The following is a 16,329-nucleotide window of genomic DNA, read 5'->3' as shown; positions in this document are numbered from 1 at the left end:
ATTCAACTAAAACCCTATGAATTACAATTACAAACAAAAATTGGAAGGAACACATAGAAGATATTGTGGGGAAGGCTAAACAAGGCTGCGTTTTATTGACAGGAAACTTAGAAAATCTAACAAATCTAAGGAGACTGCCTACACTACGCTTGTCCGTCCTCTTTTAGAATACTGCTGCGCGGTGTGGGATCCTTGCCAGATGGCATTGACGGAATACATTGAAAAATTCAAAGAAGGGCAGCACGTTTTGTATTATCGCGAGATCTGGGAGAGAGTAACGCTGAAATGATACAAGATTTGAGAAACAAAGGCGTTTTTCGCTGCGTGGGAATCTTCTCACGAAATTTCAATCATCAACTTTCTCCCCCGAATGCGAAAATATTTTTCTTTAAAGTCAGTACCGCCATTAGACTGTTTTTTATTTGTAGTGTTACATTTACACGACCATGATTTCGGCTTTAAAGTGCCATTATCAAGTGTTTTACTGTTATTCAGTGCCTAAGGTGGCACTTCAAAGACAAAATCATGATCGTATAAATGTAACTCTACAAATAAAAAACATTCTAATGGCGGTACTGATTTTAAAGAAATATATTATGACTGTGGCCCCACATTATGAAAAAATTAGGAAAATGTGTTATTGACACCGACTTAATAGAGAGAAACTATCACCACGATAAAATAAGGGAAATTAGAGCTCGTACGGAAAGATATAGGTTATCATTCTTTCCGCGAACTCTTCGAGACTGGAATAATAGAGAATTGCGAAGGTGGTTAGGTGGTTCGATGAACCCTCTGCCAGGTACTTAAATGTGATTTGCAGAGTATCCATTGTAAGTAGGCTATTTAGGATTTTTCATTGGTAACGCCACGTAGCACTCTGTATGAAAATCACTGGCTGTGCTGTGTGCAGTGTGTGACTGGTTTGCATAGTTGTTGGCTATTGTAGTGTTGGGCAGCTGGATGTTAACAGCGCGTAGCGTTGCGCAGTTGGAGGTGAGCCGCCAGCAGTGGTGGATGTGGGGAGTGAGATGGTGGAGTTTTGAGAGCGAATGACCTGGGCGTGTGTCCATCAGAGAGAGTAAATTTGTAAGACTGGAAGTCATATATATTATGACTTTTGAACACTATTAAGGTAAATACATTGATTGTTCTCTATCAAAATCTTTCACTTGCTAACTATGTCTATTAGTAGTTAGTGCCTTTAGTAGTTTGAATCTTTTATTTAGCTGGCAGTAGTGGTGCTCGCTGTATTGCAGTAGTTCGAGTAACGAAGATTTTTGTGAGGTAAGTGATTCATGAACGGTATAGGTTATTGTTAGTCAGGGCCAGTCTTTTGTAGAGATTATTGAAAGTCAGATTGCGTTGCGATAAAAAAAATATTGTGAGTCAGTTTAGTGTTGATCAGAATAAGTAAAGAGAGAAATGTCTGAGTACGTTCAGTTCTGCTCAGCTGTTTGAAGATCATATAATGTAAGAGGTTTATCAGCACAGTAATTCATTAATTTTTCTAAGGGGACGTTTCACCATGTAGATGTAGATGTAGACCCATTTCACAGCTTCACTTTCGCCAGTACCTCTACTTCTAACTTCCAAACCTCACAAAAGTTCTCGTGCATAACTTGAAACACTACCACTCCTCTAAGGAAGGTTATTGTGGAGACAAGGTACGAGATAAGGTACTGGCAGAAGAAGTGATGTGACGACGGCTTGAGCAGCGTTCTTGGATAGCTCATTCAGTGGAGCACTTCGCAGCGAAAGAGAAAAGTCCGAGCTTCGAGCCTCCATCCACACACAATAGCAATTTACACGGAAATTTCGAATCAGCACACACTTCACTGCAGAGTGAAAATCATTCGGGAAATTATTAGTAAATAGTTTATTTCTTCCTATTGCCAATGAATTATTTACAAACGAAAAGTGAGTCTTCGAATGCTAAATCGCACACAGCGATTCACAAAGGAACCAACTTTGTAGTAGCAATGACTTGGAGACAACGCTTTTGCGGTGGACTTTTAGTGATGAGAGTGGGCGGTGGAGCAGGCGGCAGCAGCGGCACTCACCGGAAGAAGCGGTCGCCGGTCTTCCAGCGCGAGTCGCCGGCGCCGTGGCAGCTGAGCTGCGTGTTGAGCGACAGGTCGGCGTTGCGGGCGTCGTTAACGAAGTCTTCCACGCCGTACGCGTACACCTTGATGGCCGTCGTGATCTCGTTCACCAGCGACGAGCTGCTCGTGTCGAAGTGCACACCTACCAACAAACACAGTAATAGAATTAATCCGTGTGTGTTGACAGACACCATTTTTATATAGCGCCTATGATAAGTACAGATATCAGCCGAAATTAGGCACTGAATTAAATTAAGAGATGAGAAGGGAAAATTCGTGCTAGACCAGCACTCGAGCGAGGTTTTCCCGCTTTACGCGAGTTGTCGCCTGAACTGTTTCAGCTATCTGGACACGATTTCTATCCAACACAAACTCGCAACTTGTCCCACACTAAGCATATAGCATCCACCATTCTTTGCTCGCTGCTTTACCTGAATACCGCAATAGTTCGAACCTATATCACACATATAACACTGGAGATGTACCTTGACGGTAATGATAACTTTAGTGGGGATGCACAATATGACTTAACAATCTGGTAAACACGCGAGCAGTGAAGATAATGGACTGTGGACGCTACATGCGTATTGAGCGACAAGTTGAGATTTTGCTTTGGACGCAAAGATTGTGCGGATAGCCGAAGCTATTAGTCCAACCGCCCACATAAAGTGGGAAATCTGGGTTCGAGTCCTGGTCCAGCATAAATTTTCACTTGTCCCCATTTAATTTAACACAGTACCCAATTGTGGCTGAAATCTGTATTTCTCTTAAGTCATGGGGGTTCCAAAAACCCATATACAGTGTACAAAAGTAACATGTATCAAAAACCTTTTGGGTTTATTCCTGACATCAAAACATTCTAAAAGTTACACTTGACATGAATCCAAAAACCCTTTTTTAGAATGGTACCAAAGTATTTATTATTTATGGCACAAAAATGATATACAGGAACTGATCGAAGTGACAACCTCCTATTTCCATGCATTTCCTCAACCTACGTTCCATAGCTTACCGTACGTTTGTTCTATTTTGGTCAAATACATTTTGGATACTCTCCCTCATAACGTCGACTCTTTATAAGGGCCTGAATACATGAAGAATTTTAATTGCATCCAGAGGAAAAAATCGAATGGCCATCCAATGTACGCCCGACGGCCAATCCACCTGTTCGGAAACCGCTTGACGAAGTACTGGCGAACTATCCCTGTAAAGGGAGGTGGAGCACCATCGTGGGTAAACCACGTTCGTTAAATAGCGTCCAGAGGTTCATCATCAAATAAGTGAAGCAGCTCATGTCTGGAAAATTGTACATACGATGAAACAGTCGCCGTCATCAAATATTTACTGGGACGTTTTATATGCTCGGCATCCCATATGCTTAACACCATCTAGTATCAGCCAGTATGAATACGCTGGGATCAGGCGAAACCAGTCATTGGTAAATACATACCAGTCACAACCCTGAAACCAAACTTGTTTCTTCATTGTACATTACTGGTTGCTGTACCATCCCAACTATGAGCGGAAAAGTTTGTCCAGTAACACGTTGCCTAAAGAAGAGATAGTCATTAATGAGTTTACACCAACGTTGAGGCTGAATCCCTGCTAATGTTTGTGTTGTTGTGAATAATGAGGGTTTCCACAAGCCCGTACGTGGTTGTTATGGTTCAAATGGCTCTGAGCACTATGGGACTCAACTGCTGAGGTCATTAGTCCCCTAGAACTTAGAACTAGTTAAACCCAACTAACCTAAGGACATCAACAACATCCATGCCCGAGGCAGGATTCGAACCTGCGACCGTAGCGGTCTTGCGGTTCCAGACTGCAGCGCCTTTAACCGCACGGCCACTTCGGCCGGCTATTGTTATGATAAATAAAGTTCACATCACGTGAAAATTCAACCTCATCAGTGAATACGATCCACGCTAATAACTGGAAAAAGAGAGCACACTGCCCTATCATGCGCCTACAGAATGTAGTTTTTGGCTGAAAGTCTGCCTCATTTAATCTTGCACAAGCTGAAGGTGATACGCTTGCAGAAGATATCCACGCAGATTGTTTCCTTCTCGAAATTCTCCTTGTACTAGTTGATGAAGTTTCGTGAAAAGTACGAAGAACCCATTCATTCTTCAAGCTCAGGCGTTCGTACATCACGAGGTCTCCAACCATCTGCAACTTCCTTCTGCAATGAGACTGACCCTCGCAAGCGTTGAGGCAGTCCTTCCACAAGGTAACTTCCTCCCGGAAAAACGTCCAATATAAAGCTGACGTGTTACGGCTGCATTCCCATCTGTCAGGTCGTGCATGTAGTGCATATCTGTCATGTCACACACTGAATACACCATTAGAGGTCAAGGCATGTCACAAGCCATTCAAAGAACGGCAGATGTCGCTGGTCCATGACGCACTGTCTGGAACGTCACGCGGAATTACTAATACCATTGTGCAGCAGGTGTGTGCCCTCATTGTTGAATACCGGTGAGTTACGGTAGCAGCCATTGCCCCGGGGGTCGGAATGTGCGTCGGAACTGCCGTTCCCTGCTCTCCTTCCGCTGTAAGGAAACTTAACATAACCCTCTGCTCTTCTTTCGAATCCTACATTTTTCTATTATCAGCGCTACCGACAAGGTTAAACCTTCAGACACGGCCAACCGATTCGGCTCATATTTGGCAAGCCTCTTGTGTGCAACTTAAAATAAAAGACTCTAAAATATTTTGGCTCAACATCAACCCCCCCCCCACTCCTTTTTGAGAAATATATCCGTTAAGTTCAAGACGCGCAATCGACTCAGAATTAACGGAATCATCAGGTAATTGAAAACTCAACGTTTTCCTTCAGTATATATGATGCCCACTAAGGCATATTTTCCCAGATATCGAGGTAAGGAACTTTTTCGACTGCCGCATATGCACCGTTAAAGTTGTTGTTGTTGTTGTTTTCAGTCCTGAGACTGGTTTGATGCAGCTCTCCATGTCACTCTATCCTGTGCAAGCTTCTTCATCTCCCAGTACTTACTGCAACCTACATCCTTCTGAATCTGCTCAGTGTATTCATCTCTTGGTCTCCCTCTACGATTTTTACCCTCCACGCTGACCTCCAATGCTACATTTGTGATCCCTTGATGCCTCAGAACATGTCATATCAACCGGTCCGTTCTTCTTGTCAAGTTGTGCCACAAACTCCTCATCACCCCAATTCTATTCAATACCTCCTCATTAGTTATGTGATCTACCCATCTAATCTTCAGCATTCTTCTGTAGCACCACATTTCGAAATCTTCTATTCTCACCCTTAAACCCAGGTTCTCTGCTTCCGATCCAGATGCCGTGGTCGCTACGCCAGCTTCGCTTTACTTTATCAAGGCATACCTATAAAGTATGCCTTGATAAAGTAAAGCGAAGCTGGCGTAGCGACCACGGCATCTGGATCGGCATACCCATAAAGTATGCCTTGATAAAGTAAAGCGAAGCTGGCCTAGCGGCCACGGCATCTGGATCGGCATACCCATAAAGTATGCCTTGATAAAGTAAAGCGAAGCTGGCGTAGCGGCCACGGCATCTGGCTCGGAAGCAGAGAACCTGGTTTCGATTTCCAGTTGTATTTTGCAGCTTAGTTTTTTCAGTCCTCTTTTTCCTACCTCGAAAGAGGTAGTAAGGTAAGTGAGCCAACAAGGAGCAATGACAAATCAGGCGAATGAATTTCTCTATCGCTTTGGGTTATTAATGATTTAAAATTTTAAGCCTCGTTGTACGAAATCAATTGCGAGAAAGTTTGCTGCGAAGACGAGAATCCGGCGAAAGTTGCCGCATGAGGGAGTAAAATATTTCATCACAGAGTTTTTCCGTGGATCCTGCAGTTTCGTTTTTTCATTTTTATTTTGTTGCCATCGAAACAGGTAGGAATAGAAGAGTTAATAAGGTACGAAACTCAATAAGGAATAATGACAGACGTATCAATTTCTCGAACGACTTGGATTAGTAATGATTTAAAATTTTAATTCTTGTCGTATGAAAACAATTCCGAGTAAGACTACTGCAAAGAAAAGCATTCGGTGCACCTTACCGCGTAAGGGAGAAAAACATTCCACCACGTAGTCTGGAAGATTGTAGCCTGTAGTTTTCCCGCGCTTATCAGAAAGCAATGGTTAATTTCGTCCTCGGGGTATAGAAGACGTCAATCGTTTAATTGACCCGTTAAGAAATGTTTACTTCACTTGCTCCACCTCCAGAAAAAAAGGAATTACAGATTATATCTTCATATCATTTTGAAATGATACGTTGCTGACAACAAGTTTTTTTCCGATAATGGACTCATCGGGTGGACAAACTAGCACCGCCATATATGAACAGCATGTTTCTAAATGACGAGGATCAACCGACTTGAGCGGTAGAAGTAATATCGCCCACATGCATCCCTCTGTGTTAACCATGATTATTTTATTTATACCGCCAAGTTAACAACTGTACTTCAAGGCTTCAAAATTACAGTCTGTTTCTGGAAATCCAGCAGGAATTGCACAGCTGAGCAGATGGAATAAAGATTCCCAACATAATTTATAATCATCTTTCAGAACAAATTTTTCTGACATAGATATCATGTGTGTGGTAGGCATCAAAATTAATTCCCGAAAAATAAGTATTTTTAATCGGAAACTACGTTTGTGTTCCTCCGAATGCACGGAAGTAACAATGTAGTTGTGCGAAGATAAGTGTCTGTTAGATGTTCTTGGTTCCACGAGTGTATCTGCGTCTAGTAATATAACAGATACCTCGTCATACGAAGCTAACTTAAGACACGTAACAGTGTGACTGAAAGAGCCATTGTAGATCAACCAGGCTTACATTTTTATTTTTTTACTAATCCAAGTCGTTGATGAAATTTATTTACCTATCTTTTATTATTCCCTGTTGCGTTACTTACCTCATGAAATGTCCTGTGGCCACCAATTTCGAAGCGGAAAAACACACAAATACAAATAAAAACAACCTGCAGAATGCAACTAGGTATCGAACACAGGTTATCCGCTGCGCACCCAGATGCCTTGGTCGGTACTCCAGCGGTGTTTTCAAAGAATAACCCTTACATTATGGGCACTTAAGTTGCAGTCAGAAAAGTTCCTTTCACCCGATTTCTAGGAAACCATGCGATTGCTCACCCCAAATATGTTGCTAATAAATGCTCAGTTTTCAGTTACCCAGGGCTGGAAATTAAATTTTTGTTCGAGTGTTTTAATACTGAAGGGTGATTTTTATTAACTGCTAGCCTTTGTTGAAGAATGTGAAGTCAGATTTTGACTACCACATATGAGAAAACTGTAATAATGCAAAAAATGTCATATTTATAAAATATTACGACACTTTAATATATTAATAAAGGCACTTACAGCGATACTAGTACCTGTAAACTGTTTACAAATGTATACAGTAAAGAAATGCTGAAAGAAAGATGGAAAAATGGCATATAACGACAAGGAAAATGTCGAAATCATGGTAAAAGCATTTAGTGAACTTTTGAATTGTGAAGAACCCCAGGAACTTGTGGTAATTAGTACAGACACACCCATCAAGACTCCACCTGATCTCATAAATCCTCCAACAATCTAAGAGATAGAAACAGCACTCAGAGCGATGACAAATTAGAAGGCATGTGGAAAAGACCAAGTTTCTGCAGAAATGTGGAAATATGCCAGTGATACAGTTCGAACATCCTTACACATAGCCATAACAAAAATCTGGATAACAGAAAAGTTTCCCGAACATTGGACCACAGCCATAATCCACCCACTACACAAAAAAGGAGATAAAAGCAACCCATATAATTACAGAGGTATCGCTCTCTTAGACTGCACATACAAGATTTTCTGCAGAATACTATACAAGAGGATCAAAGAGCAACTAGAGGAAGAATTAGGCGAATACCAAGGAGGCTTCAGGCATTGGAGACGCTGTACAGAACATATCATCACTTTAAAATTAGCCATAGCATATTACACGAAACGAAATAAACCTCTTGTATTAACCTTCGTGGACTTTAAAAAAGCATATGATTGTATTCATAGACGTTCAGTGTCAAAAATCTTAAGAAATTACGGGCTCCATACAAAATTAACCAAATTGATAGAAGTCACCTTAACCAACACTGCATCAAAAGTCAAGTTCAGGTGATGGTGGGGGGGGTGACCCCTGAGCCATTTATCATAAAAATAGGATTAAGACAAGGAGATTGCTTGGCACCCCAGCTGTTCAGCTGTGCTTTAGAATACATAGAATACATAATGAAGGAATGATACAACATTAACCCAAAGAACATGCAAATTGGAAGACCCAAAGACAAAATAACTTTAAATTGTCTAGGATTTGCTGATGACCTTGCTCTCTTGTCCAAAAGTATTCAGGAAATAACACAGAAAATTGGTCTTAGAATATCCTTTGAAAAAACAGTAATCATGTTAACTGACCCACCATTCATAAACAAAATTGCCATAGGAAACCAAGAAATCAAAATTGTAGACAAATTTAAATATCAGGGAAAAATCATAACCTATGACCTCAATGAAAAGCCAACATGGCATAACATAATAAACAAATTAACTAGAGCACAATATATCACCAAGAACTCCTACAACAGAAAGAGCCTGTCAATAGCAACAAAATTAAAACACTACAAAACAGGCACTCAACCAGAAATAACATACGCAAGTGAAACCATCTTCAAAACAACTAACACTGCACAAATAGACAAAATACTCAAAATAGAGAGAAGAATCATCAGAATGCGCATCAGATAATCGTATCAGAAAGATGAATACTGGAGAGTAGCTACAAATGAAACAGTCTACAAGGAAATAGAACCGGTAATGAGTAAAATCAGGAAGAAACGCATTTCATTTATCGCACATCTAATCAGAACACCAGAGAACAGCATCATCAGGAGAATAATAGAAAAATTGTGGAATAACATTAAGTGGATTATAGAAATCATAGAAGATATGGATGAGCTACAGGTTACATTGGAAGACCTAAGAAACAAAACTGACACAACCAGGAAACTCACAGACAAACAAACCAGACTGCAAACGAGAATCAACAGACAGACAATAGGAAGGGTGATTTCCGATGAAGATAGAAGGATAAGATCCGAGAGAATGAAGAAGTACTGGGCTGACAGAAAACTGGAAAATTCTTTGTGTAAAGTTGGCTAGAGTGGTCCAATGAAGGCGATAAAATGTAAATAAATATATAAATAAAAGAAAATCACACAGCACTCATTTGTTTATAGATCTAATTACAATTTAAGATAAACATATTCATAGTCTTACAGACACACTGCACTGTTTCAGTACCGCTTTCTCTTCACACTGAAATTTTTTCTTCGTTAACATCTCCAAGCTGTCAGGGAAGAAGTCAAGATGGCTATGAAGAAAGTGGGTTTTAAGCATCATATTACGTCCTAATTTTTTCAAAACTGTAAATATATTTTGCACCATGGCTCTGAAATCTGGATGTTTCCCATTCCCTAAGAATTTGTCAACCACATGATTAAATGATGTCCAAGCCATTTGTTCTTCCTGCGTTAGTACATTTTAAAATACATCATCTGTCACCAGACTTCTAATGTTCTGTCTCACAAATATTGCGCCTTGTAGAAAAGAAAATTTTTAATTGATATACTTAAAACAATCACCGTTTTTAGGCAATGTTTTGACGAACTGTTTCATGATTCCCAGTTTAATATGAAGAGGCGGCATGATGACTTTCCTTCGTTTCACCAGTTCTTCTCGTATCATATTTTTCTGCCCAGGTTTCATTGTTGTTCTGGCAGGCCATTTTATTTTACTCCAAAGCGATTCACGGGTACGGCTAACCCAGAGGCACCGAAAATAGCTTGGTAAAGCCTGTCTGTTGTCCCAGAGTATTCCGGTTACTTTCAGCTCTCCACATACAACGTGATAGTATTTCGAATAGTTTAATGCCTTTAGCAGCATCTTATTTTCGTAGGTTTCTTTTAAGTGAAGAGAATATGCTACTGGCAGAGAGCAAAGGTTTTGTCGTAGTCTCCTAACTTTACAACGAAATAAGATAGGTATGCTTTTTTTTACAAATGAGCTTATGTTCTCTCTCCTACTTTTGACAGCGAGGCCCGAAGACAAAATTAATCAGTCATTCACACATGATCTTCTTGCTGAAGTCGCCTTCATGAGACTGATTTGAAATAACCTGGTAACTTCGACACAGACAAAATTCACTTAAAATTTATACTCACATGACTGAGGCATTTTATGTAATTCTAAACAACTCGAGAAGTATCGATATTTTCACAGTCGATCATGCTGGAAAGACTTCACTGTCTATTGCAATATATATTTTGCGGGAAATTTAAAAATATGAGACTTTAGAAACTAAGTAAAAATGTGGGTGTTAGAAGAAAACAAATGTCATTTTAGTAAAGAGCGTTAAAAAGCCACTTTAATTGGCCCACTTTCATGTAAAGCACCAAAACAGGCAGCCCTATATTATCTATCGATCCCGTCAGTTGTGAGTCTATTGTGCTTCATTAACTTTCGGGGTAGTTTTCTCAGGAACGGGGGCTTGTTGTGCCAAAATATTTTAGAGTGTTTCATCCCAGACTGTACACAAGCGCCCTGCCAAATATGAGCCGACTGGGTTTGCCATGGCTGAGGCCTTCCCCTTGTGTGTCATAAGATGATCAAAACGACTTGCGAAATGATTTAGATAAGATATCTGTATGGTGCGAAAAGTGGCAATTGACCCTGAATAAGGAAAAGTGTGAAGTTATTCACATGAGTACTAAAAGAAATCAGCTAAATTTCGATAAGATACACAATCTGAAGGCTGTAAATTCAGCTAAATACTTCGGGATTACAATTACAAATAACCTAAATTGGAACGATCACATAGATAATATTGTGGGTAGAGCAAACCAAAGACTGCGATTCATTGGCAGAACACTTAGAAGGTGCAACAGGTATACTAAAGAGACTGCTTACACCACGCTTGTCCGCCCTATTCTGGAGTATTGCTGTGCGATGTGGGATCCGCATCAGGTGGGACTGACGGATGACATCGAAAAAGTTCCAATAAAGGCAGCTAGTTTTGTATTATCGCGAAATAGGGGAGATAGTGTCACAGACATGATACGTGAATTGGAGTGGCAATCATTAAAACAATGGCTTTTTTCGTTATGACGGGATCTTCTTATGAAATTTCAATAACCAGTTTTCTCCTCCGATTCCGAAAACATTCTGTTGGCACTCACTTACGTAGGGAGAAATGATCATCGCCATAAAATAAGAGAAATCAGGGCTCGTACATAAAAATTTAAGTGCTCGTTTTTCCCGCGTGCCGTTCGAGAGTGGAACGGTAGAGAGACAACTTGAAATGTGGTTCATTGAACCCTCTGCCAGGCACTTTATTGTGAATAGCAGAGTAGATGTCGATAGGTGTGGGTGCAATGGACTGTCGACGCATGCACCTGCTCACTGTGTCATCACTTGGGTGTGCGTCCGTGTTCCCGTAGCGACGAGCCTTGTGCCTCGACGCTCGTGTTAAAACCACACATTCTGATGTAGGTAACGGAATTACGACCCCTTCAGTGGTTTTGATTTTATACCCTCCGGGTGGTTTGTTCTCTAATGAGTGATTGTTTATTCATGAATCATGTAGTAGAGAAGGTTCCACGTAGAGTCATAGACGATAAACATGAGTGGCGCCCACGTGTAATTCGTCTCTTATTTATATAGCGATTATTGTTGTGGACGAGACTATCGAGCTGTATATCTGCATCTTCTCTTCTTGTCATGCCAAAGTATTTTTTTTTTTATTACAGGCTTTGGAGAATATCGAATTAGGCGATTGTTACAATTTTTCTAGTATTATATCTTTATAATAAAGAAAATAGATTTCCTAAATCCGCAATTATTTGGGTATGTGTAAACTAAGCAATCAAGCTAGTTCAATATATTTGTGTATAAGGAAGTCTCTGCCACCACCATCATCGATCAGAACGTAGAACGCATAGAATGGCGTTGAGTGACGTTTTCAATAAAACCTGTGCCTCTGTCTTTGATTGAAACTGACACTGTACATAGTTTCACAAGTCGTAGGTTCTGATCTGACGATCTCAGTAGTCGAAATATCTTTATACACTAAAGATTGGTTCAAATGGCTCTGAGCACTATGGGACTTAACTTCTGAGGTCATCAGTCCCCTAGAACTTAGAACTACTTAAACCTAACTAACCTAAGGACATCACACACATCCATGCCCGAGGCAGGATTCGAACTGCGACCGTAGCGGTCGCGCGATTCCAGACTGTAGCGCCTAGAACCGCTACGGCCATACATTAAAGAAACTGGTATTGGAATGCGTATTCAGATACAGAGATATGTAAACAGGCAGAATACGACGCTGCGACCGGCAACGCGCATATAAGACAGCAAAAAGATGTTAGATCGGTTACTGCTGCTACAATGGCAGGTTATCAAGATTTAAGTGAGTTTGAACGTGGTGCTACAGTCGGCGCACAAGCAACGGGACACAGCATCTCCGAGGCAGCCATGAAGTGGGGGTTTTCCCGTAGGACCATTTCACGACTGTACCGTCAGTATCATGAATCCTATAAAATATTAAATCTCCGACATCGCTGCGGTCGGAAAAAGATCCTGCACCACGACGATTGAAGAGAATCGTTCAACGTGGCAGACGTGCAACTCATACGCAAATTGCTGCAGATTTCAATGCTGGGATATCAACCAGTGTGAGCGTGCGAACCATTCAACGAAACTTCACCCATATGGGCTTTCGGAGCCGAAGACCCACTCGTGAGCCCTTGATGACTGGACGACACAAAGCTTTACGCCTCGCCGGGCCCGTCAACGACGGCATTGGATTGTTGAAGAATGGAAACATGTTGCGTGGTTTGACGAGTCTAGTTTCAGATTGTATAGAGCCGATGGACGTGTATGGGTGTGGAGACAACCTCAAGAATCCATGGATCCTGCATGTCAGCAGGGGCTGTTCAAGCTGTTGGAGGCTCTGTAATGGTGTGGGGCGTATGTATTTGGAGTGATACGGGCCCCCTGAAAGTATAGATACGACTCTGACATGTGACTTGTACGTAAGCGTCCTCTCTGATCACTTGCATCCATTCATGTCCATTGTGCATTCCGACGGATTTGGGCAATTCCAGCAGGACACTGTGACACCCAACATCCCAGAATTGCTACAGAGTGGCTCCAGGAACAGTCTTCTGAGTTTAAACACTTTCGCTGGCCACCAAACTCATAATTGAGCATATCTGGGATGCCTTGCAACGTGCTGCTGAGAAGAGATCGCCACCCCCGCGAACGTCTAAGGATTTATGGACACGCCAGCAGTAGTCATGGTGTCAATTCCATCCAGCACTACTCCAGACATTAGTCGAATCGATGCCACGTTGTGTTGCGGCACTTCTGCCTGCTCGCGCGGGCCCTACACGATGCTAGGCAGATGTAGCAGTTTCTTAGGCTCTTCAGTGTAAATGTGTATTAGGTTATGCAAACTAAAAGTGGAAGGCTGTGGAGTAAGGAAAGGAATGGGAATGAAGTATTGGTATCAGCTGTATCAGGAGTTTATGTCATATCAGCGGTGACGAGTAAGATATGTGGTGGACCGGGAGTCGAGCCCGTGATCACCTGCTTACTAAGTAGTTGAGTTAACCACAACACTATCCAGACACACTGAGTATCGCAAATGCGCGGATCATCTCGGCACGCTCCCCAATCGACTCATGTTCCCACCTAACGCCACATACTCACAGCCTCGTCCATGTCCTTCTTAATTCATTTTAGAAGAGACAGCACTCATTCATATAATTGATTCGCCCCGATGGAAATGTATCCACAGTGTTCAGTGGGGATGCAAATTTCTTTAGATCTTCAGCTGGAATCTATAATTACCCACGAAGAATAAAGAACAAAATGAAGAGGGAAAAGGAGAAAAAATCAAGCAGGAGACCCCAGGCTCGAGTCCTGGTTCGGTATATATTTTTAGTCATCACCGCTGATACCACACAAAGTGCCGATGCAGCGGATGCCAAGATACTTCGTTTTGCTTACCATTCCCCCCCCCCCCCCTCCAACTTCACTTTACATGTGTCACAGCTGCGGACAGGTGTATTAAGTATTTACACAGTTTAATTTATAAGCAGTAAATCACTTGAGTTAAACTGCAAGTACGACACAATTTTTATTCTAAGTGCTGGCTTTGAATGGCTGTCGTCGCAAAGGGACTTTAGGGACTATTGTCGAACCCGCCACGAACAGAGCACATTACACGACAGGTGCCACAATTTTTGAAGTGCTCGCAAAAAACATGTTACTCCGTAAAACTGTTGGCATTGCAGAAATTGTCGCTCCCGCTTCAAAAGCCGGTTTGAAAATTCCCGTTTCTCATTTTGACATCCTATTGTCCATTACTAAGGTAGTTCTAGTTTGTTCCGCATCTCGTCTATTCATCTGCACCCACGACCAGTGACTGCTGTAATATTCCTTCTACATCTGCATAGCTCTTTTCCTTTTTGCGGTGGTGTTCTCGAACAACGGGCCACACAAAAAGACATCGGGGCGAGGTCGGAGAGTAGGTGGCGAGGCAGCGGCTGTGGAACACAGCGGCCGCAGCTGGCGCCAGATAACCGCCGGCCACGGCGGCTGGCGCCAGCATTCAGGCCGCGCCAGATAACCGGCCCTGCCAGGCAGGCAACCCGCCGGGCAGCGCCGTTCTGCAGGCTGAGAGCCCCGCAGGTTGGCTTTCAAGTTTTTACGAAAACAATGGAAAAAACAACAGTTTGTGGTACAAATCGTTATACTGTTTTCCAAAAAGAAATCGTCTTAAAAATTTATACACTTTTGCTTGTATTTATATGTAGCAGAAGAAAATGGACATAATATGTCCACATAAATACAAAGTAACAGTAACTCTGAGGGAAAGCTCGATAAGATCCAAAGCTTATATAGATGGTAAAATATTTGAGCAGATATGCGACATGAATTGTCTGTTATTATTACCAAATCTATTTTGTCAACATATGCCCCTACATAGTTAAATTCTTCTAACTGTGACATAAGAGCTCCGTCATTAAAGTGTATTACCGCGAAATAGGGGAGGGCGTTTGACGGATACGATACGTAAGCTGGCGTGGGAATAATTAAAACGTAGCGTTTTTTGTTGCAGCGAGACCTATCACAAAATTTCAGTCACCAACTTTCTTCTCCGAATGAAAATGTGCTGTTGACTCCCATTTACATAATGAGAACTGACCATCGCCATGAAATAAGAGAAATCAGTACTTTCATGAAAATATTTAGGTGTTCAGTTTTCCCACGTGCTGTCCAAGAGTGGAACGGTTGAGAATTAGTGTGAAAGTGGTTCTCTGAAGCTTCTGCCATACACCTAATTGTAAACCGCAGAGTGGTTCAAATGGTTCAAATGGCTCTGAGCACTATGGGACTCAACTGCTGTGGTTATCAGTCCCCTAGAACTTAGAACTACTTAAACCTAACTAACCTAAGGACATCACACACATCCATGCCCGAGGCAGGATTCGAACCTGCGACCGTAGCAGTCCCACGGTTCCGGACTGCGCGCCTAGAACCGCGAGACCCGCAGAGTGGTGATGTAGACGCAGATATAAATGACGTCACCTGTACTCAAAAATGGCTCGGAGCACTATGGGTCATAACATCTGAGGTCGTCAGTCCCCTAGAACTTAGAACTACTTAAACCTAACTAACCTAAGATGTGGTGATGTAGACGCAGATATAAATGACGTCACCTGTACTCAAAAATGGCTCTGAGCACTATGGGTCATAACATCTGAGGTCGTCAGTGCCCTAGAACTTAGAACTACTTAAACCTAACTAACCTAAGGACATCACATACATCCATGCGCGAGGCAGGATTCGAACCTGCGACCATAGCGGTCCGTCACCTGTACTATTACTGGAAAACGAGATATGGGCACTTTCAAAGAAAGACAGAAGGAAAATTACGTCTCGGAAGTATTATTTTGGTAGTCGGGGATGGTTTGTACACGTGTGTGCACAGACATCTTGTCACTGGTGATAACCTGAAATCTGTTACATATTGGTCCAAATTTTCTGCCTTCTTCCACACGCAAGGGAGAAATATGCCTCACTGGTTAAGACAGCAGAATCCGTAAGAACAG

At 41.9% G+C, this 16,329-nt stretch overlaps 1 protein-coding gene across 1 annotated transcript in view; it reads right to left on the bottom strand.

Annotated features, from left to right (window-relative positions):
- Nucleotides 1–14,825, bottom strand: part of LOC126252566 (glutamate receptor ionotropic, NMDA 2B) — an 874,952-nt gene extending 860,127 nt beyond the window's left edge. Inside the window, exons 1-2 of the mRNA XM_049953467.1 lie at nucleotides 14,627–14,825; nucleotides 2,064–2,247 (exon numbers count right to left, since the gene is read on the bottom strand). Coding sequence (XP_049809424.1) covers nucleotides 2,064–2,247; nucleotides 14,627–14,825 — 383 coding nt within the window. The remainder of the gene's footprint in view (nucleotides 1–2,063; nucleotides 2,248–14,626) is intronic.
- Nucleotides 14,826–16,329: the final 1,504 nt, after the last annotated feature.

This window comes from Schistocerca nitens, chromosome 4 (genome assembly GCF_023898315.1).
Source record: "Schistocerca nitens isolate TAMUIC-IGC-003100 chromosome 4, iqSchNite1.1, whole genome shotgun sequence".
NCBI classification, from domain to species: domain Eukaryota; kingdom Metazoa; phylum Arthropoda; class Insecta; order Orthoptera; family Acrididae; genus Schistocerca; species Schistocerca nitens.
Note: the sequence above shows the minus strand (reverse complement) of the source record. Positions and strands in the feature narration are given on the sequence as shown.